At 41.8% G+C, this 27,223-nt stretch overlaps 1 protein-coding gene and 1 long non-coding RNA gene across 2 annotated transcripts in view; one reads left to right on the forward strand and one right to left on the reverse strand.

Moving 5' to 3' along the window:
• Positions 1-795: 795 nt before the first annotated feature.
• On the reverse strand, positions 796-27,066 carry LOC134539733 (protein Skeletor, isoforms B/C-like). Its single transcript, XM_063381993.1, is given in 14 exon segments — positions 796-1,185; positions 3,542-3,649; positions 6,347-6,601; positions 8,524-8,624; positions 9,782-9,971; positions 12,222-12,357; positions 14,244-14,255; positions 14,257-14,381; positions 16,235-16,340; positions 17,837-18,011; positions 19,724-19,796; positions 21,723-21,997; positions 24,625-24,856; positions 26,868-27,066. Coding segments are annotated over 14 exon segments (2,046 nt in total). The 5' UTR covers positions 26,920-27,066; the 3' UTR covers positions 796-979.
• The window catches only part of LOC134539734 (uncharacterized), a 40,346-nt gene continuing 16,665 nt past the window's right edge, over positions 3,543-27,223 (forward strand). The window contains exon 1 of the long non-coding RNA XR_010076348.1: positions 3,543-3,674. This is a non-coding gene — a long non-coding RNA (uncharacterized LOC134539734). The remainder of the gene's footprint in view (positions 3,675-27,223) is intronic.

Genomic DNA, 27,223 nt, shown 5'->3' on the forward strand with positions numbered 1-27,223 from the left:
CTATTCTTATGCAGAAATTTCTTAAAAAATATTATTCCTCTTTCTATGCATTTCCTAAGCCGTATGCTATTTCCCTATAGTGACAGTATTTAAGAAGCATTAATCATAAAAAACATTTATTGTTTAACTTGAATTTTCTTCACAGGAGAAATATTTTTTTTTGTAGCCAGCATCTGTGCTATGCCTTAAAAAGGAACATTTCAACAATTAAAAATTTTTTTTTTTAAATGACATAAAAGCTTTCCAATCAAACTCTGCTTTAGTGTTTTATGCAGCAATGCAATATTAGTTTTTCTCGCACGGCTGGAGGATATTGTCAATCTTCCCACAGATAACTGAGAAACGACTACGTATGTGAAAATAAAACAACCTCCAATTGTTTGTTTAAAGTATTTATCAGTATATATACTGCTTATTGTAAATGTAAATAAGAGTTGTATGATCAAACAACAGTGTAGTTTTTTTATTTATTTTTTATTTTTTACAAATTCAGGCAATTTAAAATTATTGTTTCATAGTAATGAAATTTCAGTAATATAATTCTGGATAGCCAAGGATAATATTTTTGAGAACTTAATACGGTGATCAATTTTTTCTCTAAACTGAATTTAGTTCAATTTTTAACTGAAATTTTTATTGCAGTTCATCACGAAATCTTGTCCCTCGCTATGGATAGCGACGAGTAAGGCAACGCAATCTCTTGGTACCACTCCTAATTATTCAGGGTGTCCACATTCTGGAAAGTCAGGGAATTTAGGAAATATTCTTGAAGTACTGGAAAAGTTATATAAATTCCTCAGTGGTGGTAATATTTGAGAAGGAAGTTCTCCAGCCTGCCATTACCCAGACCGAGGAAGCATTTTCTTTTCGGATGGTGCTAGAGATCTGCGCGGACGCCCTGTAGTTAGAGGTTCCTTGTCGTGAAAGGGTCTCGCCGCGGGGAGTTCGAGAGAGTGGTCGGGGAGGTAAGGAGGAGGCTTCACGCGCGCCCCAGCAGGTGGAAAACGGCCGCCACGACCGGCAGCACGGCCGCGAGGCGCGGCGCGAAGGCCGACGAAGGGGCGACCTTGGCGTAGCTGTCCACGATGTGTATCTTCCAGCCCATGTTGGGGTGGGTGAAGCTGTTGTAGTAGACGACGTCGGGCCAGGTCGTGTTGGGCGTGACCTCCAGCCGCGCCGCCTTGCCTGCGAACACACGGTCAGCGTTAGCTCGTGCAGTTGGGGGCTGGCCTCACATTTCCTGAGCCAGAGTCTCACTCCGGGATGTTTTGCTTCTCCGCATCAAGATGTCAGCACACTAAATAATGCAAAGATAAAAGTTCTGCCTTGTGTTAAAATATAAAAATAATGTTATAGGCCAGTGTTCCAAGACAAGAAACAAGTGTTCATGTGTTCACTTGTGCCATAACCGTATTCCCAGTGCACAGTCGGTCACGGCCAGTCCCTTATGTTTAGGGAACGGATTGTGGCGTCCTACCTGTTGCCATTCTGTTGGCTCGAATTCCGTGCATGCACGGAGCTAACTTTTCAGTTGATTTCGTCCAGATGGCGGACCCATGTCTGGCGTCATTAATTTGTATAGTCAGTTTTGTGATCATCACATTGATGTGCCAAGTGAAACTTATTGACAGCGAAACTATCCTGGAGTAAATTTTGTACACTTTAACTGTCATAACAAGAAATAATCTCAACTTCATAAGTATTTAAGAATATTAGCAAGGCTGTTCTATTTTTATGCGATGGTGCTGCTATCTCTAATAATTTTTACTGGAAAAATACCGATGGTTGCAAAATGTCCACTAGAATGCGTTGGAAGCAGCTTTTAGCCTTGTGCAGGGCACCGTTTATTAAAAACGGCTGAGGATCTGTTCCCTTACTGGGATTCAATTTGGACATGTTCTGGAGTACAGCATATGAGTTAGGTTACAGTTATGTACCAAGGCACTGCTTATTCGCTACCTTACCCAAGCGCCTTGAAATACCACCTCTAATCCACAAATATAAAGTCTCCCATAGCACTTATTGCCCATCTTCTGCAGAACTTCTTAATTACAGTAAAACACATAGAATAAATTTTCTGCTTATTAAGGTTAAATAATTTTTATCCCCTCATTTATAAACACACATAACTTGATTCCTTTTAAAATAATTAATTTTAAATGGTGGTAATTAAGCTTTTATTCCATTGCTTAGTCTTTAGTGTTTTTTTAACTTTATAGCTCTCATAGCAGAGCAAGTACTTGGGAGCTATACATTTAAAAATTAATGTATAGATTGTTAAAAATAACATTTACAAACTTCCAGACTTGTTGCGGAAACCATTCTCAATAGTGTTAACATGCAGCAAACTTACAGTTGAAGCTCTTAAATGCAGGCAAAATAAGCTCACCGGACAAAAAATTAGTCACCCTAGGGCACACGCACAGATGGATCGTCATGCCTGTACAGATGGTACAGCAAACGAGTCCCGTGCTCAACCGCACGTGCACTGCCTCTACGTAGGCATAAGGCGGCAGCGATTAATGAAACATCGATGTTTCAAGTGGACAGTGTACGTCAACATGGGTAGATGTAAGGATGTGACAGTGGCAAGTAGAAAGGAACAATCTTGTTTGGCCATGCCCATGGTCATACGTGCATGAAGTTGCTGTATTTATTGGTGTTTCGCAGCGGACTGTTCAACGTGTCTACAAGCATGTGGCCACAAAACAGAATTGTGGTCGGAAAAAAATCCCGACTGAGAGGGACCGGAGAAATGCGTTTCACAGCTTGTTAATCAAAATCGCTTCCATACCCGACATGAATGGCTGCAGTCAGTGAATGAAGGTCCGTCCCAACCTGTTAGCGAGAGAACATTGCGACGGGAACTGCATGCAACGAACATTTGAAGTCTGTCACATCACAAGAGGCCATTGCTCACACAGAAACATAAAGCTGCGCATCTTCAATGGGCTGAAAATAATCGAACGTGGACAGTAGCTGATTGGCGGACCATAATGTGTTCTGACGAATCACGATTTTTGCCTGTATTCCAATGCACCAAAGGCCAACTGAAGCATTTCATCCTGGATGTGTGCAAGGCCAGGTTCAAGCTGGAGGTGGGTCTGTGATGTTTTGAGGGGGGCTTTTTCGTATCATGGATTGGGCCTGCTTACTGCGGTGACCAACAGCATGAACCAGCATGTTTATTTAAACAGTCTGGATGATCAGGTTTTCTTTTTCAGTCAGCATCTGCATGATGAGTATGCTACTGATACCCCTATTTTTCAAGATGACAACAGCAAGGTTTGTCGGGCTGGATGCACATGTGACTGGTTTTATGAACACTAGCGTGACGTGCATCGCAAGGGCGTGCAGAGAACGGCTCGGAGCAGGAGACCACCGAGCCCTCTTCGCGAGCGAGTCTGCACGCATTGCCTCGCCACCAGGGGAACGGCCGTCAAGGATCCTTTGGAAGCGTGGGAACAGCCGTGCAGGAAGACACGCTAGGTGGGGAACCGCAGCGGCTGACGGAGAGGAACAGAGAGTCCCTTCAAGTTACCTTCTTCACAGGTGAAGGTGAGGGAACGGTTGAACTTCCTGAAGTCGGGGAAGGCATCGTCCAGTCTTCGGTCCCGTCCGTTGTGCTTGCTGAGGCAGAGGGGCCCGGCTGCGTGGGGACAGACGGAGCACAGGTGAGGCAAGATGGCTGAGCCAACTGGAAGACGATGCTGTAGTTTCCGACACGTACAGCTGGAGTCACGATGCCACGACAGGCCCGACAAGCTCAGTTAGCCAATGGAATACAAGGTCGCTGTGACGTCGACCTGACGACATACGCGCCCTGACGGCCCACAAGGAATATATTCTATTTCTAATTTTTTCGTTTTGTGCTGCCCGACGGACAGCAAAATGGAAACCTTACAGAACTAAACTTCAAAAATATTTACCTTCTTGGTAAAACTTTATGCTTAAAACAAAATTTTTTCTTACGTTTGGGTACACTTTCACATTTGTAATGCAAATTCAACTTTTTTTTACATTTATTTTTAATATTTAGCATAACTAACAGCGGAATTATGTTCGGTTAATAATTAACATTTTTATATCTTTTTTTCTCTCCTTTTATTTATAATCAACTTAAATGCTATTCGTGCCAGAGACAACTAAATGGGGCTATAATGTTTTTATGCCCTTCAACTTAAATAAAAGAGCCTGCACTGTTTTTAGCGCATTCTGTACTTCATTTTATGGGTGCAGTTGACTTGGAAATATTTGCTGACAGCCATATTTGAGTGTGTTGTGGTGTTGTGACCCTACGCTATTAATTCTGTTGTGCTGGAAACTCTGTACAATGCCTAGTCTGGTTTGTCGGGTATGCCGTGGCATTGTGACTCCAGAATAAGATGAGGCAACATGCTAAACAAGATCAACTTTTGGGTAGTGAAAACTGGAAATAAATTTGTAAATTTATACACTGGAAATAAGTACCCATACATCTTTTTATAAGAAGTGAAGAGAGACTGTAATTTTTGGACCAGCAGTTTTATAAAGAAAAGGGGGGAGAACATTTTAAACCTCGTTTAAATTTTTAGTGTAGAAAATCTGGGGCATAGGAACCGGGGGGGACAGGGGGGACGTGTCCCCCTGAACTTTTTGGGTGGAGGGGACTGTCCCCCCCAACTTTCTAGACCGTGATATTTTTATTTTATAATATTATTCTGCCCAACTTTTTTTGTAATTTCTTCACTCATCAAATTTTATCTTAAGGAAACAATAATAATTTTAACATTGATGTATCCAATGGTAAGATACAAAAACTGCTTAAAAAGTGCAATTTTGCACTTTTAAAATAAAAATTTTCCTGTGGAGGACCCCCGCACCCCCCGTCTTAGTAAGAGGGGAACGAGTTTACATGACATCAAAATCATTATTTGTCCCCCCCAACTTTATGAACACAGCTACACCAATGTAGAAAATACAGACCATGCCATACAATGAAATCGATGGATACAGAACACTAACATTCATTTGTAGTTCTTCCCTTACCTCTTTGCTGCGACAACACTATTAGTACAGCTGTGTGTGTGTCGTCTCCAATCAACACTGACATGTCTCATGAGCCCTATCAAGAATAGTAGTAGTTTTAAGCTTTTCAAACTTGCATTATATTCTTGCCTTATATGCCAGAAAATATGGTATTCATTGTTTAACCTGTTTGTACTTCTTTTTAATTCCAACATATTGTATGTAAAAAAAATATCCCTTAAAGTATTAAATTAATTAAATCATGAATTGATAAATGCAGAAAGGGCTTAAGGGTATTGGACACTAGCAGCACATTATTTAATATGCTAATTTGACGAAATCAAGAAAAGGATCATAATTTTTTTCATATTTAGCAGTCTGTGTCCCAATATGCTTCTTACTCGGAAGTCTATATGATTGAAACCTTTCATGTTACAAGTTGATGATAATGGCTCTTTCGTAAACATAATTTAAAGGTTATTTCTCAAAAATTTAACTCAATGCCTCACTTGCATCTATAGTTATGCCATAAATATTTTTAACATCATTATCACTTGTGCAACATTTTTACACCCATGATACTATACAAGTTAATAATCTTTTGAAAATATTTGTGGCAGAACAACAAATGCAAGGTTAAAATATTAGAAACAGCCCTTAAATAAAAGTAAAAATCATAAAAAATTGACATGGCATGCGAGACCAAAATTAAGTAAATAATTTTTTTTCATCCAACCCCCTGTGTGAATCTGTTAAATGTGGAAATTTGTGAGTCATTTGCAAATTAAGCAAGCATTTTTCCGAATGCATTGGTTTAATCTCGGAGACGTGGCCGGCAGGGGCGAGCCTAGGGGGGGGGGGGGGGGAGACAAGCGGGACCGGACCCCCCCCCCCCCCCCAGGGCTAAAAATATTTTAATTTTAAATTCATAAATAGAAAAAAATAAATATTTAGTATGATATTAACATTAATTCAATGACACAAGCATAAATGTTTAATTAAACTTAGTTCACTTTACATTTTTAGCGTAACTAAACTAAAAATATTTCCGATACTCACAATTAAAGAATGTTGGAGTAAACTGACTTAATAAAACTGACTTTTATGAAGTTACGGCCAGTATTTTTAGATAGCCCTAAATCTGCAATATTGAACACGTATTTTTTCAAAATTTTCCCGGGGAAGGTCCCCTGGACCCCCGCCTAGCTGGGGGGGTATTCCATACACCCCCCCCCCCCAGGCCCCACGGAAAGGCCCTAGCCTTCTGCCTGACCCCCCCCCCCCCCCCCAGAGCAAAATCCTGGGCACGCCACTGGTGGCCGGACGTGCCCGGGCGTACCGGCGGTGGGCTTGGGCTGGCCGCGGCGGGTGTACTCGACGCCCGCCAGGACGCGCACTCGGCGCTGGGCCTCCTCCCCGAGCGCCTCCAGCGCGCCGTGCGGCTCGTCCGTGACGATGAGCGGGTGGTAGTACTCCGCGCTGTGCGGGTTGTTGCCCCCGAGCACCCGGAACGAGTAGGTGAGGCCGCGTCGCAGCCACAGCTCCGGCGCCAGCAGCCCGTTGATGTACCACACCAGCCCCGTGGTCGTCATGCCTGCAAGTTGTTGCCCCCTCGCATCCAGAACTGCAGACTGTGTGACACTTTTACTGTGGTCGTCATGCCTGCAGGGGTGCCGACCACGCTCTACTACCATCACGAGCGTCATGTTGTTGCCCCCTCGCATCCAGAACTACAGACTGTGCGACACATTTACCGTGGTCGTCATGCCTGCAGGGGTACCGACCACGCTCTACTACCATCACGAGCGTCATGTTGTTGCCCCCTCGCACTCGCATCCAGAACTACAGACTGTGTGACACTTTTACCGTGGTCGTCATGCTTGTGGGAGTGCAACCACGCTCTACTACCACCACGCGCGTCATGTGACGACGAGCTAGTTGTTGCCCCCTCGCATCCAGAACTACAGACTGTGTGACACTTTTACTATAGCCCAGCAACTTAGTAATTGACCTTGGACATTTCCGTTCCGCGCAGCTCCTCCCTCCCTAACTCCCACCCCTCCTCCCCCCCTCCCCCGGAATCGTCTGCCGGTAGGGGGAGGGCCACTCCTCCCTCAAGGACAACGTACACGAACACACTTCACTCTCTTCTAGATGTGGCTGAAAGGTATTCCCACTAACGCAACACCGCATCGTGAAAACCGATCTGCATAGCACTATCTCGGGAGCCGGCGTATCCGGGCAGCGCACAACTGGCAACTAATCCCCTCCACTCCACTAGAATCACGTGACCGCCGCTTGACACTGGGGTCTGCGCAGGTTGAAAACAAAGTTGCCGGACTGTATGGTCGTCATGCTTGTGGGAGTGCAACCACGCTTTACTACCACCACGCACATCATGTACTGCAATTAGTGGTTTTATAAAACAACTGACTGAAACACCCTGCATTGCCCAGGCTTCACACAGAATGAAGAGACTTCATACATGAGGATAAGGTGTTCCATCCCCCCCCCTCCCCCCGAATTCTCAGACTGTGCATGGTATTTTAATTTAGTTTAAGGTCAGATGTGCGATTGGTGTAGTTTTATTCGTTAATCGGATGCATACAGTTATTTTCAGGGTGTTTTTTGAATGTGAAGTGTTAATAATTTAATCAAGACGTAACAATATTCTGCTTAAATATGTGAGAAATTGGGCTGGGAATGGTTTTTCAAAAACCCAAGTAGACGGTGGTTTTTCTCTTCGTTTTGAAGGTCAGGTGTGCAAAATTTCTTTAAGCTCGTAGTAAAACTGTAGATTTGTACAAAAAAAGGAATAACACATCTTTAATTATTTATAGTTATTGATTTTATACGTATGAATATTTCAAGTATAAGAAGATTAACGTAATACAAAAATAATTTGATAGTAAAACAAACTCTGAACACAACTAACAAAGATCTAAACCAAAAAACTTTAATAATTTTTTTTTTTTTAAATCAGATATAGACTGTAATGTTTATATTATTTTGAACATGAAGTGTGCAAATTTTCAACAAGAACAAAAATTGTGAAACCATTCGTGAAATACCTCCATAGTTAATATTATTTTGAATTTCCAGTGAATTTAATTTGTACGTGTATTATTATTAAGTACAGTATATTTGGTATTGTATGTAGTAGCTTTATGAAACATAATTTACTTGATTTAGAGGAAAATTTATATTTGAGTTTCCCAATTATCAAAATGATTGAAAAACTATATTTTAAGCAAGATAATGTTTACTAAGAGGTGCTATTTATCCAACTTTTTTTTTTGTTATCTATTGTGATTTTTTGTGGCATGATGAAAGAGCATTGATGGGCCACCATTATGCATTCAAGCCAAATCGGCTTACATTCTTCTGCTGTTTTTATGTTCATGTTTCCTTAAATGTTGTGAAAAAGAGACTTGTCTATTTCTACGGGAGCGAATCGTAAAATGAAGCGACACAAGAAACAGACAGTTGGCACTTGAAGTGCGGTTGCGCTCTTACCCGTGATGCCCTGGTAGCCGCGCCGGCCGCCCGACGGCCCGACAGTGGCGGTGAACGTTCTCACGCTGCGGTCAAATATCTCCGCGCGCTTCCAAGGACCACTGCAACAAACATTCGCCTTACCCCCTGCTCGTGTGCACGCCTTCGCACATGTTGCAAAGGTTGGGCGTAGTGTCATACCTACCGTCACGCACACAGTCTCAAGTGGTCATACCTCCAAGATGACGGCGGGTACGGACCAGACACTTAAAAGGTAATGTTAGTCGCGTAATGGGTCAGGAATGAGTCACCAACCCCTGTCTTGCATCATGAATAAAAAAAACTTAAGTAATATTATTATAAATTTATAAAATATGTGCAGAAGTATTAAAACTTAAACTTTATGAGCTGTTAGTTTCTGTGCAAGAAAGGTCTTAACTGTGAACGTGAGATATTTCTCTGGGCATGCTTATAGTACGGAGTTAGTGACTGTGTTGCATGCAGTCTTGTATATTAATGCATTTGTTAACTTTAGCTGCATAAGCAATATTAGGTATTATTACAAGTGTTAAATATTTGAAAACTTGAACTAACACTTAAACTACTTCAAATTATGTTTGGAAATGATGGCGTGTGATGGCACAGTGGCATGACCTTGAACTTGCTTTCCTGAGGAACTGAGTTTGAATTTGAATTCTGGTCGGCGCCTCTGAACTGGCACGCAGCCATCTCGTCTTTCATAGAAAACTATGATATCTGAGTGGTAACCATAACATTACATGGCGGAGAAATGAAGGAAAAAACTGTAATGCATGGCCCTCGAGTGTTTTCAAGAATCAGGACCGGATGTTTCATGCCTAAACATTACTCTGAAAACATGTGTTGTAGCCATTTTCACGCCTATAAAATGCCAGTTTCAAAAACGAAATACTGAAACTTAACTACTCGTCAGCCCTCAGCGTGTACTTAAATACTTTTCGTAAGTACTTGCTACTTGGGTATCTTGAGCAGTTCTCAAATCGGGTGGTTTCTTCCGAAGCTCTGCACACAGAAGAAAAATTTTGGAATGGCTGATTCCTTTGGAAAAACCCCTTTCCTATGTTATATGTTAACATCTCTCGTGCAGTTGATAAGACGTAAAATCCTAATAATTTATTGTAAACAAATGATAATTTAATGAACCTCAAAATTAACTTGTGGTTTCTTCACAACGTTCGCGTGAAACCTGCCGCCACACACGTCGCGGTCGAGGGAATGTAGAATGCACGGACGTACGTACGTGGAGTTCCTGGTGGAGCGAGTGAAGGCGACGCAGTCACTGCCGCCGTCCTTGCGGTTCAGCTCCAGCTGGAGGTCGGCCTTGGGGTAGAGGTCGTGGAACATGGGCTCCTTGTTGTGGCTCAGCCGGCCGACGGCCCACACCACGTAGGACAAGCCTTCCGTCACGTACTCCTTGTCGCCCGGGTCCGCTGCCGCAACAACACGCTCCATCACTCCCACATCCACCCTCCATCGCTCTTCAACAAGCTCCCGTGACCCACAACAAGCCCTCGTTACTCCTCAACAAGCTCCATCACTCATCAAGCCCTGTCACTCCTCGACAAGCTCCGTCACTCATCAAGCCCTGTCACTCCTCAACAAGCTCTATCACTCATCAAGCCCTGTCACTCCTCAACAAGCTCCATCACTCATCAAGCCCTGTCACTCCTCGACAAGCTCCGTCACTCATCAAGCCCTGCCACTCCTCAACAAGCTCCGTCACTCATCAAGCCCTGTCACTCCTCAACAAGCTCCATCACTCATCAAGCCCTGTCACTCCTCGACAAGCTCCGTCACTCATCAAGCCCTGTCACTCCTCAACAAGCTCTATCACTCATCAAGCCCTGTCACTCCTCAACAAGCTCCATCACTCATCAAGCCCTGTCACTCCTCAACAAGCTCCGTCACTCATCAAGCCCTGTCACTCCTCGACAAGCTCCGTCACTCATCAAGCTCCGTCACTCATCAAGCCCTGTCACTCCTCAACAAGCTCCATCACTCAACAAGCCCTGTCACTCCTCAACAAGCTTCATCAATCAACAAGCTCCATCACTCGATCCCTGCCACTCCTCAACAAGCTCCATCACTGAACAAGCATTATCACTCATCAACAAGCTTCACCACTCATCAAATCCTGTCACTCCTCAACAAGCTTCATTACTCATCAAGTCATGTCACTCCTCAACAAGCTTCATCACTCATCAAGCCCTGTCACTCCTCAACAAGCTCCATCACTGAACAAGCATCATCACTCATCAAGCCCTGTCACTCCTCAACAAGTTCCATCACTCAATCCCTGTCACTCCTCAACAAGCTCCATCACTCAAGAAGAATCTGGTAAACATGGAATATATTTAATAATTTTTAAGTACTATGTACTTCAATTGCAATTTCCAATCCATTAAGACTTTTTGATAAACTGATAATCAATAATTTGGGTTTGCATTATATTCAGTGTCTCATTATTGTCTAGTGAAATTGGTGAATACAATCTCAGTAGTTTTAGTAAAGTTATGTTTAAATTCAGAGTCTTTTTGTGACTTAACTTGCATTTCAGAGTTATATAATGTATTGACTCACATTTTTGTTTTATTTCGGTTTTATTGCAAATCACCATCATAGCTTGATTCCAATTACATATAATCAACTAGAAAAAAATTGTAATTTTGAAACATTTGTCTTATCGTTTGTCTGCAGTGTTTACTAGATTAAGTCCACCGAGGGGGTTAAAACCAGGGGGTGGCTACGTCGGCACGATTATGTGGTGTGTGAAACCTTTGTTTTTCTCCAGTTATTGTTGCACCATGTTGGTCAGACGCCCCAAACATTCGCTGAATCGTAGTGTTTGTACATGGTTCCCACTCCTTTTAGCTAAAAAAAAATTCAAGCATATTCAAGGACTTTTTCAAAAATTTCAAGGACCCAAATATTATGAAATAATTTTAGTACGTATATTTTGAACACGTGCTGAATTTATTTATTTTTTCTGTCTATTACTTAAAAACAGAAAGATAAAAGCTTATCAGAGGAACAGTAACATTGCAAACTGGCTGAGTTTAACATTATACCGAACTTTTATCAGAACAAAAACATTGATGACACCATAACTGCCGATAAAAATAGTACATTAGAAGATATCTTATCGTATGCCGTCGAAAAACGGGGCATTAATCTATGTAAAACCTATTTGAATACACCATAAATATCGTAAAATTAAATTGTGGTGCCCCACTTTTAACTTGTCCTAAATAAATAGAATGTAATTATAACTCTTGCAAACAGTGTAAATTTTATCAAGCACTTTTAAGCACCTAAATGTTTTTTCAAGCACTTTTAAGGGCCCTTGATTATTTCAAACCATTTCAAGCACTTTTCAAGGAGCGTGGGAATCCTGTTGTATTGTAGAAACAGTTTTAAATGACTTTTTATTTTATTTATAAAACTGACAGTTTTTAACGTTGGAAGATTATAATTCATACTTGCTAACCGTAATCAGACGTTATCAAGCACCATTTCTGGAACAGTACGGCGAAAAGTGAGGTTAGAAAGTGAACTGTAACTACGTCACAGCACGCGGTGTCCTGACGGTTCCTCAGCTCCGCGGTTGAAGAAGGAGCGAAGGACAAAAGTGACCGGGGACAGGAAGGAGCCGGCCACGGCACGAGCGCGCTGCGACTCACAGGAGATGAGGGACCGGCGGTAGGTGATGACGCTGATGCCGTTGTCGCGCACGGCCGTGTGCATCTGGTTGTTGTCGATCCCGCCCAGCAGCTCGTCCTTGCAAACGCCCTTGTACTGGCCCAGCACCTTGGAGCACTGCCAACACGACGAGCACGTGGACAGGGGCGCAACAACAGAGGGGGGGGGGGGGGGGGGGGGGGGGGGCAAGGGTTTGAAACCTTGAAGTGGGAGCAAACGGGGGCAAAGAAAGTGATGTGTAATCAATTTTTAGATAATAAAACTGCTTAAAAAGCACCATTTTCCACCATTTAGGACCCCCGGATCCCCCGCTTCAATAGGGGGGGGATCCATGATTTTTTGTAAAAAGGTATATTGCCCCCCCCCCCCTTTTTGGAAATGTAGTTGTTGCGCCCCTGCACGTAGACATACTTATTATTTATTACAGTTGTGACACGCACACCAACACCTCATTAAAGAGGGTACTAAGGTGTGCACACACACTAACACATAAGAATATACACACATGTTCACATATATGCATATATGCACACATACACGTATACATATTTAAACTTTAAACACACATAAATATACATGCATATTCACGTATATGCACACACACACATATCGGAGCGGCACCATCACAATCTAGTGGACGGAAGGACGGTTACTGAAGTTGAAAGCTCCGGTTTTTTTTTTGCTAGTTACAATTTTTTATGACAACATTTTTTGAAAGAAAAGAAAAAGAAGCTATTTTTTTTTTAATATGTGATACCCAGCCGTGAAAACCAAATGGATTGTCTTCTAGTTATTGACCATTGATGCAGTTAGTCACAACAAGTTTTCACTGAGAATACTTACCCCACATTTTACAAATGGCAGATAGCACGGAGTTTACACCTGCTAACCAAATTTGCTACAAAAGTCAGGGTGCAATGGTTAAACAGTGTGACATCTGAAGGAAAAAAGGTTATTATTAAATCGAAGGCAGGAATATGTAATCCCCCAATGTGGCTGATCCGCCCCAGCTTCACGTGGGGTGGATGAGAGCCCGACAGGACAGGACGGAACAGCGAATGAAGTGATCAAGAACAAGAAAAAAGCTTGAATATACAGAAGGGCAAAAGTTACCTTGAAACTTGTTTCGGCAAGTGAAGATTATACACAGGGAATCAAAATGTGCTAAAGAGCACTAAACAAAAATAAACGTTAGTGGATTGTATGTGAGATTCGAGGCTAAGGATGAAGGCTAAAGAAATCGCCAGTAGAACAGCATAAAATGAACAGGTGTGGAAAGAAGGAAAATAAACTGATAAAGATCTGCCAGTCCAGGCGGCCTGAATGGTGGTGGCCTTGAACTTTACGGATCAGTTCTCAAGAGATGACCGGGGGGGGGGGGGGGGGCTCTGGAACTCTCTCCCAGAAAATTTTGAATAAATAAAATCTTTGAAACAATTTTTTTTGTTTTAAGCGAAACTTGAACTTAAATTTTGATGATGGTTTTGCTAATCCATCTGAAGTAATGTTGATATTACAGGTGCGCTGGTGATAGAAGGGCCTACGCGAGGCCCCGTCAGTCTACATTGCCGCATCTGAACCCACATTGAAACATGCCGGTGATTCTTAGTTGACGTTTCAATTTCATCACTGGGATCCTTGTTAATGGGAACGTGTCTCTCACGACCAGTGGCGTAGTAGCCAGGATTTGTATATGAGGGGGGTGTTAAGAAGCATGCTCCCCTTCCCCCCTCCCCCCACGTATTAAAGCGGGGGGGTCCAGGGGGTCCTCCCCCGGGAAAATTTGGATTTTAAGGTGTAAAATAGTGCTATTTTAGCAGTTTTTGGTTCTTAAATTTAAATATTCTAATGGTAAAAACTTTTCATTAATTTTAACATGAAATTTGTTTGAGTGATGAATAAGAATTTAAGTAAAGATTTGGTGCTGAGGGGGTGGGGTGGGGGTTTGAACCCCAAAAACTCCCCTCCCCCCCTGGTTACGCCCCCTCGCACGACGGACCCACCGGAGTCTTGGCGGGTGACGTTGTAGTCCACGGCGTATCCCCTCACGCCGTCCACGTACGCCACGGTGACGTCGGACCCCACCACCTCGCTCTTGGTGGTCGAACCGCTCAGGCCGAACGCCATGTAGTCGTCTTCCCCTGGGGGCAGACGTGACACTGGTAGCACTCACTCACTCTGTAGTTTTCGTACGGGTAGCGACAAGATCATACGATGAATTGCGATGAAACCTAAATAATACCGGAAAATGTGAGCTAACACAAGATAACACAGAAATTCAACTTACTACACCACAAAGCACCAAAATGCAATTAAAATCATGAAACTGATCAGCATTTGGAATCAAAACTTAACTAATGACAAATACCTAATTTAAATTTTAAATTGAATGAAAGTTATTTATTTAGCGTGATGTTCGTACCATAAATTAAAAAAAATATATATATTGGAAAAAGTTTACTTTCTTTTAATCTTGCAACTGTTATTAGTTATTTTTACATTACAACTTAGAACATTTTTAAAACTAAAAAATACTTAACAGGTTTATTTTATTTGTTCCAAAAAGTTCTACATGCTATGTTACTAGTGTTATTAATTCATTATACGTAGTATTGAAAAATAGCATGTATCAGTCAAAATGACACTGTTTTGGAGAAATTAGTATCATGGAACATTTTAGTACTATAATTATTCATGATGTTATATTTTTTTAATAAACAGATTTTACAAAAAAATTAAAACAATAACATTGAAATAGCCTGTTTCAAATATGAAATTGGCCTGACCCATTAACTTTGGTCTCTATCTAAGTACCATGGAAAAGAAAAAAAAAATATTCATATTTAAAAAAAAAAAAACTCTTTCTTTGTTGTATGAACATAGAAATCATCTTTAAATTTAAGTAATTTGTTCAAAAGCAAAAGAATGAACTATCCTGTATAAAGTAATTTTTTTAATAAGCTTAAAGTAAGAATCAGGTAAAACACAAAAAAATGTTAATAAAAAAAAATGCAGTGTGCTCTCTTTCATTTTCATAGTATTTTTTTTAAGAAAAAACATTTAGTTGAAAAGGGCCAGGGCCAGGACCAATCCCCATGGGAGAGGGAAAGAGGGAGGGAGAGTGGGTAAGGAGGAGGGGGGGGGGGTGTTGGACCCACCGACGTCCCACTTTGTATTACTCCTCGAAATACACCACAAAATAAATTCTCAGAATCTCAAACATTTCTGAGGAAACTGAACCCCCCGCCATGGATTATCCAATGATGTCTGAAGACCTCGGGAGCATGACAGAATCAACAGACTTAAATGTTCTTGAATTTAAAAGCAGTGGGGCAAGTGACCGCCCGTCGAGAGATGGGGGGGAATTGAACCCCGGGCACATTTTACACCATGCTCTGGCCTTATGGATATACAAAAAGCATGGTCATTGCCCATAGCATTTTGCCTTTATGAATCTTCCAACTTATCTCTTCAGTTTATAGTCATGAAATTATTGTATTGTCATCAGGATTACACATTCTTGTAATGTTTCAAATCGATACGACAGAAGTAGGTTGAAATCGACTCGCAAGATTTGATGACATAGTTAACAGGTGATGCTAATAAAAGTGTGTTATGAAGAGCTTCAGTTGATCGGCTTATCGGAAGCTTGGCGCAGGCCTTGAAGCAGGCAGCAACTACAGCGCCATGCAGACTGCGAGGTAACACGTCATTATTAGCAATAAGGAAGTGAGAGAGCCGTCTTGGCCCGTAGCCAGACGGTTACAAGGGCTTCACGAAGATAATGATTGGTGGGTTGGATGCACCCTCCCTCTTGCTGAGGTTGATGGTGAGAGAGAGAGAGACAGACAGAGACAGACAGAGAGAGTCAGAGACAGAGAGACAGACAGAGCGAGAGAGATGGAGACAGAGCGAGACAGATGGAGACACACAGAGAGAGACAGACAGAGAGAGAGAGACAGACAGAGAGACGGACGGACAGACACACACTCACCCACTTGCCCCGACAGCTGGATGGTGATCTGGGGCCCGAACACCTCCCAGGCCACTTGCAGGTCCTTGTGTAGCTGGACGCAGTTGGGCAGCGTGGTTGTGTGTGGCTGCAACCACACACACACATACATTAGGAAAGCATATAGATGGAGCATTAGCCGTCAGATGTGAAGAAGCCTTGCCCCCCCCCCCCCCCCCCCCCCCCCCGGGTCACCCTAATTTTCATCTGATTTTCACATACCAGTATGTATCATATGTTCTAACCTGCTTATATTAACAACTGTAGTTAAGCTGTTCGGGGAGAAAATTAGATCACATATTACTGGTTAATATGTTTAAAATATTAAAAGTCCAAAACGGATTGTAGACGAACGGGCCGCCATGTTGGTGCGTGTAGCACACTGGAATCCCCCTCCCCTTTTGGCTTCAACTCCCCCTCGTCTGGAATCGGACCTCACGCTCCATCTGCATGCTTCCCCGATCTCTGGGTACACCACCCTCACCCCCTCCTCCCACAAGCAGTGTTTATACCAGGGTGTCCGTTCAACCCTACAATCAAGATTAGCGCCTAATCAGGGGTGCATTAGTGGGCTCGCCTAGTCGGGGTGCATTAGCAGGGCCTGATCAACCCTTAGGCTAATTAGGCTGCATCCTAGGGTGCGCAGAAATCGTGTCCGCATGCACTATTAATCTAGCATCATTGCGTCTACCCTACATATTTCAACTAGACCGAGACAAAAACACTAAAACTAAATGCGCTGTGAACTGGAAAAGCTTGGGACTACCTGATTTTAACAATAAATTTTTAAATTTTAAAAAGCTCGCGTAAAACAAACACTGACTTGTCACCCGGCGGGGGCGCCTAGGGCGGTCAGAACTCTCGATCAGTCGCTGTGTATTAGTGTTGGTGAGACGGGATGATAAGTGTGACGCACGCCTCTAGGCGCAAGGCTATGGACTATCACGCAGTCTTCTTATCGTGCATGGGACAGCTATGGTATCTGAGCAGCAACCATAACGCTACATGGTGGAGAAATGAAGATGCACGTATGAGCTATGAGGCAAGTCCCTTAAGTGCTTTCAAGAATCTGTACCGGGTGTTTCACGTGTAGATATTATTCTGAAAACATATGTTTAGCCACATTCTCTTCCTTCTATAAACACAGTTTAAAAAAAAAAATAGATATGGAAAAATAACTAATCATCCACCCTAGCGAATCCTTTAAATACTTATTATAAATGGACACCCGATAATTTTTTTTCTATTTTAGTTTAATATTCATAAAAAAAATTTTGGTGTAACTAGGCATCTCAGTTAATCAAAACATCAAATATTTGAAACTTTTACAATATTATACTGTTTTATAGCCACATACTACAGCTTGTAATTTAGCATTTTAGCATGTCACAGGGGTTTCCCCCCTTTTCTTTTATAACCCGGCGCTCTTCGCCTATTGGCCCTGCCGCCCCGGGGCCCCCACGGGCTTGGATGCGGATCACGCCGCATGCGCAACTGGGAAGGGCGTTAGAGCTTTGGCTATACACAGAAGCTGAGGCCACCCATCCCAGCATTTATACTGCGGCTTGTAACTGCGACACTCACGAAGACTTTGACGAGGGACGGCGGCACGTTGAGGCCGTCGGGGATGATGACGGAGGCGTAGTTCTCCTTGGTCGCCGCGTCGAACACGCTGAACCAGTCGATGTTGAATATGGTCAGCTGGCCGGGCAGCTCCAGGGTGACGTCCTCTCCGGAGTACGAGCGTATCGGGTCCAGGCTGGCGGGCACAACGCGACAGCGTCCTTCGAGTGGCGGGAACTGGGACCGTTCTCTTATTTTCGGCTTTATGGGCTCAGGGTGTTCCCATTCCGGGAAGTGTCGGGGGAAGTCTGGGAATTTTGGTGCTTGAATGCTCGGGATAGTTGTGGAAAATCCCCAACGTGATGATTATTTTCTAGTTGGTGTTTTATTTCTTTGTCGTTCACACTATAAAATGGCGAGTGCAAGGTTCCGTTTGAATTTTCATATTTTTTTTGTATAATTTTAGACGATATACAGGGAGTGGTGAAGGCTGGGTTTTCTACATTTCTACTGGAAAATTGCAAACTAGGTAAATTATTACAAACATAAAATCGGAGAAATTTGGAATTTTTGTGACAGGAATATTCGGGGGAAAATTCAGAGAAATTTTATCACAGATTTTGTGTGGTTGCCCTGAAGTTGTACAGTTCGTTAAGGATTGATGATGACATAGTCGAGCAAGCACTCGGGATGACGTAAAAGAAAAGTAGGTTTCAGATCAACAATCGGCAAGTCGGTATGCGTGCTATGATTGGACCTAGTTTGTTGAGCTGGTCCCGGTGGTGCACTGTTTAGCGTAGCTGACTTCTGATCTTAGAGCTTGGGCTCATCCTCCGCCAGTTAGAATATTGGCCATTTCGTAATACCGTGGCCGTATTCATAGCGTATATACTATGTATGTGGCTACTGACTGTCGCTGCAGTTCTAGAGTAAAAACTAGGGGTGTGCCAAATCATTCCCTCAAATTTTCAAACACCACCAAATCCTTAGTATTCGAAGGATTCAACATTCGAGGAGAAAAGATTCAAAGAAAAATATCATCAGAAATAGAGTAAACTAAAAAAAAAAATCTAACACTGATAATCTCTGAAGTTTAATAGGTCACTCTTATTCTGCATACCTTTCCTGTTACCATTTCTTAAGATAATGTACTTTTAACTTGATATATGTAAATATAATTTTACTTTATGTATTAAGTCTGGAAATTTAGTTTATAAAACAAACATTTAAATGGTCAAATGTTTCAACCCCATAGTTAATATTTTTTTTAAAATTTCTTGTATGTTATTTTTATTCTTGACCCTTGAGACCTAGTTTCAGATTTTTGAGGGGAATACAGTACACTCCCGATTATCCGCGAAATTAAGTGGCAGGGCCACCGCTGATAGTGAAAATCGTGGATAATCCGCAAAAGAGCCGAAAATGGGAAACAAAAAAAAAAAGAAACATTAATTTCAACTTAAAAATCTAAAAATTTATGTACAATAAAAGTTACAATTAACAGTAAAAAATTTTTTTAAATGATGCTAAAATTTTAGTATTTTACTGAATAATTAACATACAATAATACATTTCAGTAATGTAAACATAAAAGTGCTCGGTACCTACTTGCTTCGTAACAAGGGGATACAGTACTGTATGTGCTCGGAGACTTCATTAGACACTGTGTGAGTTCCGAGAAGGCCTGTGGCGTTTAACTGTATACTGCACACAATACACTCGTCAGTAGAGTTCGAATCTGCTCACTTGTACTAAAATACAGATTTACGTATGTGCTGTTTTTTTTTTCGTAGCATGCGCGGATAATCCGCACCCCGGATAATAGGGAGTTTACTGTATTGAGATTCGACCCACCGCTGATTAAATCCATTCCTCTGTACAAACTGCTGTCATGAGGAGGTTACTCACTAGCCATACTCGTCCGGGACTTTGCTGCCCTTAGACGACGGCTGCGGCCCAACACCCACCCAGAAGTACGTGTCTGGAACAAACACAATGCAACAAAACATTCTTGTGAACAGATTCAGGCGAAGCGGCGGAGCATTTCATTCCAAAACAAAGTCAAAGTCAAAGAAAATACTGACGAAAACTAAGCTACGAATCAGTTTTTTTTTTTTGCCATTGCTTTAAAAAAAAGTTCCATAAGAAATTAATATTACAATGAGCTAATGTATGATTAAATTACTTCCTCATTATTTTAGTACAGATAGGACTGGCTTAAACATACCAATGTAATTTGTACTTTTTTGGTCAAACATTTATTTAATCTCTGAGTTGCACAAAAAACTATTAAATATGAGCACCAATGAATTACATAAACTAAATTACCTTTGTTTTTATAAAAAAAAATCAGGAACTAGAATTTATTTTGAAGCCAAAGTTGAATATTACAAATATCTAACTCGACTTTGTATCTTCGAAGTTTTCCCGAACCCTAGTTTATATTATTTATTCACGACAATGTTGGTAACGAGGACATTCGAGAGAGCCTAAAGGCTGCTTGTGACGGATGCCTAGTTCTTAATGTTTCCTACTTTTGAGTACAGTGCTGCAATCCTTGTTCCGTGCGTTGTCATTTGTTTATAGTAGTGTTCCACAGGCACAGGTGGTGTTTACATATTTGGTTCAAGCTTTTAAAAGAATTAAAGGCACTGTGCCGATGTTTCAACAACCTGTAGCCAATTATTTTCAACCAATAGTGTGTTTTATCTGTATATGTACACATTTATACTGTGACCTGAATGTTGATACTAACATGCAGGGCGTATGCAGAAGTTCACTTCGGGAAAGCGGAGGGGAGATTGTACATATTTGCCGACTGTTTGCTTTCAAATTCTGCCTGTTTTTAGTTGGTGGAAATTATAGATATTTATTCATTCTTAGGATTTGGGGGGGGGGGATGATGTGGTGGTTATATCTCACCGAACACCCCCCCCCCTCCCCCTTTTTGTGTGCACCCTTGCTGATAAGAGGTGCTGTACAACAGCTTTACCCCACTTTGAATATGATTAAATATTAATTATTTAGAAGGTTTAGTAGTGTAGTACAGTGAAACATCATTACAAAATACCTTAAAATACCACAGTTTTGGTACTTAATAATGGAAGTACTGTGTACCGAACTACGTATTAGGATCTCCTTGCAGACCGAAAGTGAACTTTATGTGGAATGGATGAGAAGTCGTACAATCATGTTATGTGATACTGCGAGGCCTTGGCTAATCTTCGGCTCGGATGCAGCCGAGCCTACGGATTTGTACCTAGGACGTAGCCCTTCGTAAAGGGGCACATTGTACCCCCACGCGTGGTCTTAAGTGTTGTGCGGAAGCACAACCCAGGAAATAACTCACGCTGGGGGCATGAATTTTCCACGAAAAGATCGAGTTTGAAACGCTGTAGCATCGTTTTATGTTTCGTGATCGTGTTAGAACGCCAATAATCGCACGACTTCAGTGAGGGAAGCAAACACGTCCTGAGTGGCTCTGTTGAACAAGTGAATGACTTCTCTCGCAGAGGGCCGGCAATCACAAAGAAGAAACCTCTGGCCAGGGGCGAGCCAGGGGGGGGGGGGGGGGGTTTTAGGGGTTCAAACCCCCCCCCCCCCCCCCCTTTAGCTCCAAATATTTAATTAATTTCTTATTTATCACTCAAACAAATTCCATATTAAAATAAATACAATTTTTACCATTACAATATTTAAATTTAAGTACCGAAAACTGCTAAAATAGCACTAATTTTCCCGGGGGAGGACCCCCGGACCCCATGCTTTAATACAGGGGGGGGGGGGGGGGGCGCATGCTTCTTAACACCCCCCATACACAAATCCTGGCTACGCCACTGCCTCTGGCCCAGGCTTATATTTTTCGTGAAACACGCCAGGCCGTGGCGAGACGCCTCGGGAGCATTACCTTTGCCCCGGCCGTCGTAGGAGAACTGGACGATGCGGAGGGTCTTGGCGTCCAGGATCTCGACGGAGTCGGAGCTGACGTGGTCGGAGCGCGTCGTCAGCTGCGAGATCTTCTGCGGGATTGGGGGCTCGAACTCCTCCGGGATGTACAGGTCGCCGAGCGTGTTCTGGCTGGCCAGGTCGTACACCGCCAGCCACTTGATCTCGGTGATCCTCTTGCGGTCGGGCAGCGACAGCGTGAAGTCCTTGTTGAAGTAGCGCGCCAGCACGTTGGTCCTGGGGACACACGTCGCGTCCGTGTGGCCAGAGCCAAGGTTCCGTGGTGTTATTCACAGGCCAACTTCATTATCGAAACATGAGATCTCGGTGTTATTGGCTTTCTTTTTTATGAAATCTGAATTGTACTGAACAAATACGACACTTGAATGTTCCATGATACTAATTTCTCCAAAACAATGTCATTTTGACTGATACATGTTGCACATGTAATAAGCATGACTAACTGTTAGGAACAAATCAAATAAATCTGTCAAGTATTTTTGCATTTGAAAAAATTGACTAATGTCATAATTTAATAAAATTATATTTAAAAAAAAATAATAATAGGTGTGTGGCCAGACCCAAGGTTCTATGGTGTTATTTACAGGCCTATTTCTTCATAGAAACAGGAGATCTCTGTGTTATTGGTTTCCTTTTTTATGAAATCTGAATTTAATGAACAAATCGTCTGCTTACTTCTAAAACCTCGTAAGTCCAGATTTTCCCAGTTTTACATTCTGGATGTGTTTGGTGTATTTTTTTTTTCTTCATTTTTTTTTTTTCATAGTGCAAATGCTGATAAAACCTCGTAAGTCAACTCTACTTAGTCTCTTTTCTGTTCACAAATTATAAAACCTCGTGTCTTTGTCAGTCGAGACCGTGCTCCAAAAGCTCATAAGTTCTCCTGTAAAATTGACTGAAATGGAGTTAACGAGGTTTTAGAAGTAAGCCGACGAAATATGACGCTTTAATGTTCCATGATACTAATTTCTCCAAAACAATGTCATTTTGACTGATACATGTTGCATATGAAATAAGCATGACTAGGAACAAATCAAATAAATCTGTTAAGTATTTTTTGCATTTGAAAAAATTGACTAATGTCATAATTTAATAAAATTATATTTAAAAAAAATATATTATAAAACATGCTTTTTTTGTTGTACAAACATAAAAGTTAAAAAAAAAATCTTTAAATTTAAGTAATTTGTTCAACAGCAATAGAATGAACTACAATTCTGTATAACATAAATATTTTTATTAAGCTTGAAAAAAGAAATGAGTAATAAACAAAACAATTTTTATGAAAAAAAAAAAAAAGTATGGGGTGCTCTCTTTCATTTTTATACGGAATCCGTCCTAAAGAATAGCCCTTAGCGGTAGAAAATTTATGACAACTGATATCAAGCACACATGCTTAATTTTTATCATTAAAATTAATTATTTTGTTTATTAATTGATTCTTATTTTAAGTTTGTTAAACAAAATGCATTATACAGCATTGTAATTAATTCTATCACTGTTGAACAAAGATTATCTTTTACTTTTTAGTTTATACCACATAAAAAAATTAGTTTTTAGTTTTTTTAAATTTAATTTATTTTTTGATTAAATTAAATTTATTTTTTAGTTTATATTGAATTAAATTTTTATAAATGATTCTAAATGCACCACAAAATCAATTTTCAAATTTTAGAAAATTTCAGGGGCAACCGACCCCTGCCCCCCCGAGGAGGTCCCATGGTGCCCGAAGGCCTCTAAAGCATGTCAGAGCCAACATATATCAAGTGTTCCGACTTGGGAAAAATCAGGGACAAATGATGCCTCTCTGGTGGGGGTTTGAGGTCCCTGAATGGCTCGGAAACACTCCAAAAGGAACAAGAACAAATTTTCGAAGTTTTCGAAACTTGGGGTTGACCTTTGGTGGTGGGAGGGGGGGGAGGTCAACCCCCGAGCAAATTTCCCACCGTGACCTGACCTCACGAATACACAAACAGCAAGGTTATTGTACATAGCTCGAAAGGAGTGGTTTTTTGCCCCTATGCCCTCGCTCATCAGGTCATAGTCATGATATTATTATATTGTCATATGGATTACATATACTTGCAAATTTTCATATCGATACGACAGACGTACGTAAAACAGAGAAATGACTCAAACTCACTGTTTGTACGTCTATGAGCTACGATTTTCCATCATGAAAATGAATTTACCCCTTTTTTCACTCCATCAGGGATGGAATTTCCGTAGTAATACGTGGCCCGTGTGCTAGTACAGGTTACGAGCCAGCCGTGCGCCGAATCTCATCCCACATCCGCTAAGCGGGTTTGGGCGTGATGGGACTGACAAGCGTACCCGCTCACTCTCACAAACATTTCGCATTTATAAATATTAGTGGTTGTAAAGTGTCTTCGCTTTTGAGCCTCTGGTAGTTCTTGTTGGCAGGGGCGTAGCCAGGGGGAGGGGGGGGGGGGTTTAAGGGGTTCAGACCCCCGCCCCTCCTTAGCACCAAATCTTTAATTAATTTCTTATTAATCACTGAAAAAAATTTCATATTAAAATTAATAAAAAAAAATTATACCATTACAATATTTAAATTTAAGTACCGAAAACTGCTAAAATAGCAGTATTTTACAACTTAAAATCCAAATTTTCCCGGGGGTGGGGACCGCCGGACCCCCGACTTACATACGGTGGGGGGGGGGGGGGGGGGGGAGGGGGAGGAGAGAGACCGGCATGCTTCTTAACACCCGCCATACACAAATCCTGGCTATGCCACTGGGTGTTGGTCATCTAAATAAATTAAAAGATTGAAAAGCAAGCCTGTGTCGGCTGGAGGCCGCGCCCCCCGGTAAGGCACGTACTTGCCGTACTCATCGGGCACGATGAAGCCCTCGGGCCCCGGGCGGTTGGCGGCACCGGCCCAGAAGAAGGCGTCGGCCGCGTTGCCGTCGTAGTTGAACTGTACGAGCAGCAGCGTGTACTCGTCCACCGCGTACACGTCGCCCGACACCTGGTGGTGGTACGAGTTGATCTTGCCCAGGTACTTGCCGCGGTACACCTCGTCTTCCTCCTCGCCGCGCGCCCGGCTCGCTCCTGCGACGAGCAACAAACAAAACAATGTTTTAACGAGAAAAAAAAAGTACGGGGTGCTCTGTTCTGTCGTTTTCATGCGGAATTGGTCCTGAAGAATAGCCGTTAGCGGTGGAACATTTATGACAACTGATATCAAGAGTGCATTGCTCTCTCCTTTCATTTTCATAATGACTATCCTAAAGAATAGTCATTAAGGGTATAATATTTAAGACAACTGATATTCTTGGGGGCAAAGCAGACTTTAATCACACACACATCTGAAGGGTTATAGACACAGTTGCACTGTATTTTGGATTTACATTAGATAAATATTTTGTATATAAAAATAATTTAATATTTTATTTGACTAAAAAAAAACTAATAACAGAAACCTACTAGTATTCATCCACTTATCATAGTTACTGTAATGCCTCGACTACTCTGGGATAGTTTACTAGCAATTCCTTGGGGAATAAACCTGTGCCCATTGTAACTACTTAGCTACTTGATTAAACAAACTGCTCAATACTTGCTTACTCACTCATAAAGGTTTTGTTTTCAAACTGGTCATGTTATGTTATATAACTGTTTTTCATTTTTTGAAAATTAAATGAAACACTAACAATGAATTTATATTTCAAAATACTTGTGTTTCAGCTATATATTGAGACTTTGACAATGAATTAAAACACAGCACGTGGTACTTATGTCAAATTTTCATAAACTCTACCAAATTTATTTATAAAAAAAAATTTGGTGGTTGTGGACAGTGGCAATGAAGTCATAGCATGATTAACCTGTATAAATTTTAAATATGAGTCTTATGATGCATGTTAATAAAAAACCAAGGGCGTCGCCAGCCGATGTCCAGGATGGCCTGGGGAAGGGGGGGGGGGGGGCAAGTTGTGGGAAAAGTATGTATTTTTTGCATTTGGCTACATTTTTTTGAATCTCTAGGGCTTTAGGGGGGCAAATGCCCCCTACCCCTCTGGTGACGCCCTTGTAAAAAACATGCACTGCATAATTTCTAAAAAAAAATACATGGATGTTTTCAGCCTACATACATTAACTTAGTTGGTAGATAGGGCCATTTACAAGGGAGGGGGGGAGACTTAAGGGATGGCCTGGTTGATTTCACTGTAGTTTATAGAATTAATGGGAAATCCTATTAGTTATACAATATGCACAGATCACATTTACAGTTGTGGCCGTGGTAATGTTTAGGAGTTTTTTTTTAAATTGTATTTTAAAATTTGTACAAAATAATAGTGTTTGGGGGGAGGGGAGGGGACAAAATTATTTGCTCCTGGTCTCATAGTTTTTCTCAATGACCCTGATAGTTGAGTCAAGTAGGAAGTGTGTATTTGATTCTTTTTTTTTTTAAATTATTTATGGTATTTTTAGAGACCTTGTCTTTTCAGTTACAATTTATTTTTCTTGGAATCACTCAAGCCAGTTTTTATTTGGTCCATTAATTTTTTTCTGAAAGTATTAACTCATGCAGTATGGCTGTGTGACATTTAAGGTTGTCTTCATGTTATTACCTCCATTCAACAAAATAGCTAAGAAGCCTAATAAAAATTTGCTAAGGTATATAAATTGTTTGGTTTTATAGAAACCAGGTTTATAGTTGCTAAAAGGCCACATCCTACTAGTCTCTTATAAGTCTATTTTTTTTTATATCCAAGTATAGAGTTCTTGAATGTATAGATGAATTATAGGTTTTGCTGATTTACACATTTCGTAAGAGGACCACAATATCTCATTAGATGGACAACAAAGCATCTCACGAAAGGCTACTGTCACAAGCAAGCGTTGAAGTCTCCTAACCTTCAAAAGTAGGAAGTTACATAAAATACAAATTCCCGTGATATTGTGAGCTAAAAACAAATAGATTTGTACGTTTCGCACTACAAAGAAAGCACGAGGGAACAGACCAGGCTGTGCAGTCATTTGTAACTGTCCATGCTGGAGAGAGAGAAATACATAGCCTACTTCTAGACGGGGCGCGATGTAACTGTGACTGTTTTACCTCGAAGCAGCTCGACGAGCACGCACGACAGGATTGCGCGTCCCAGCTTCATTTCGATCTCGGAGAGCCGTTCATTTCTCGCAGGTCTCTTTGTGTCCCGCACCTAGCCGCTCCGGAAGAAACAGCTGGCCCGTCGCTCCACTTGGTGGCGGACTTGCAGCGCCGCTGGGTCCCCGTGACGTATGGCGGCCTCGCTGGTGGTCCGGGTGTAGCGGGGAGGGAGGAGGGGGAGGGAGGGAGAAAGTGGGCAGCGCACCGGCGAAGGTCGCTCAACCGCCTCATAACGGCACCAGGGCGTCGAGACGCGCGCGTCATTGCCGTCTGACTCACGTCGCTGCTGCACCCTGCCGGCGGCG

This window comes from Bacillus rossius, chromosome 15 (genome assembly GCF_032445375.1).
Source record: "Bacillus rossius redtenbacheri isolate Brsri chromosome 15, Brsri_v3, whole genome shotgun sequence".
Taxonomy (NCBI): domain Eukaryota; kingdom Metazoa; phylum Arthropoda; class Insecta; order Phasmatodea; family Bacillidae; genus Bacillus; species Bacillus rossius.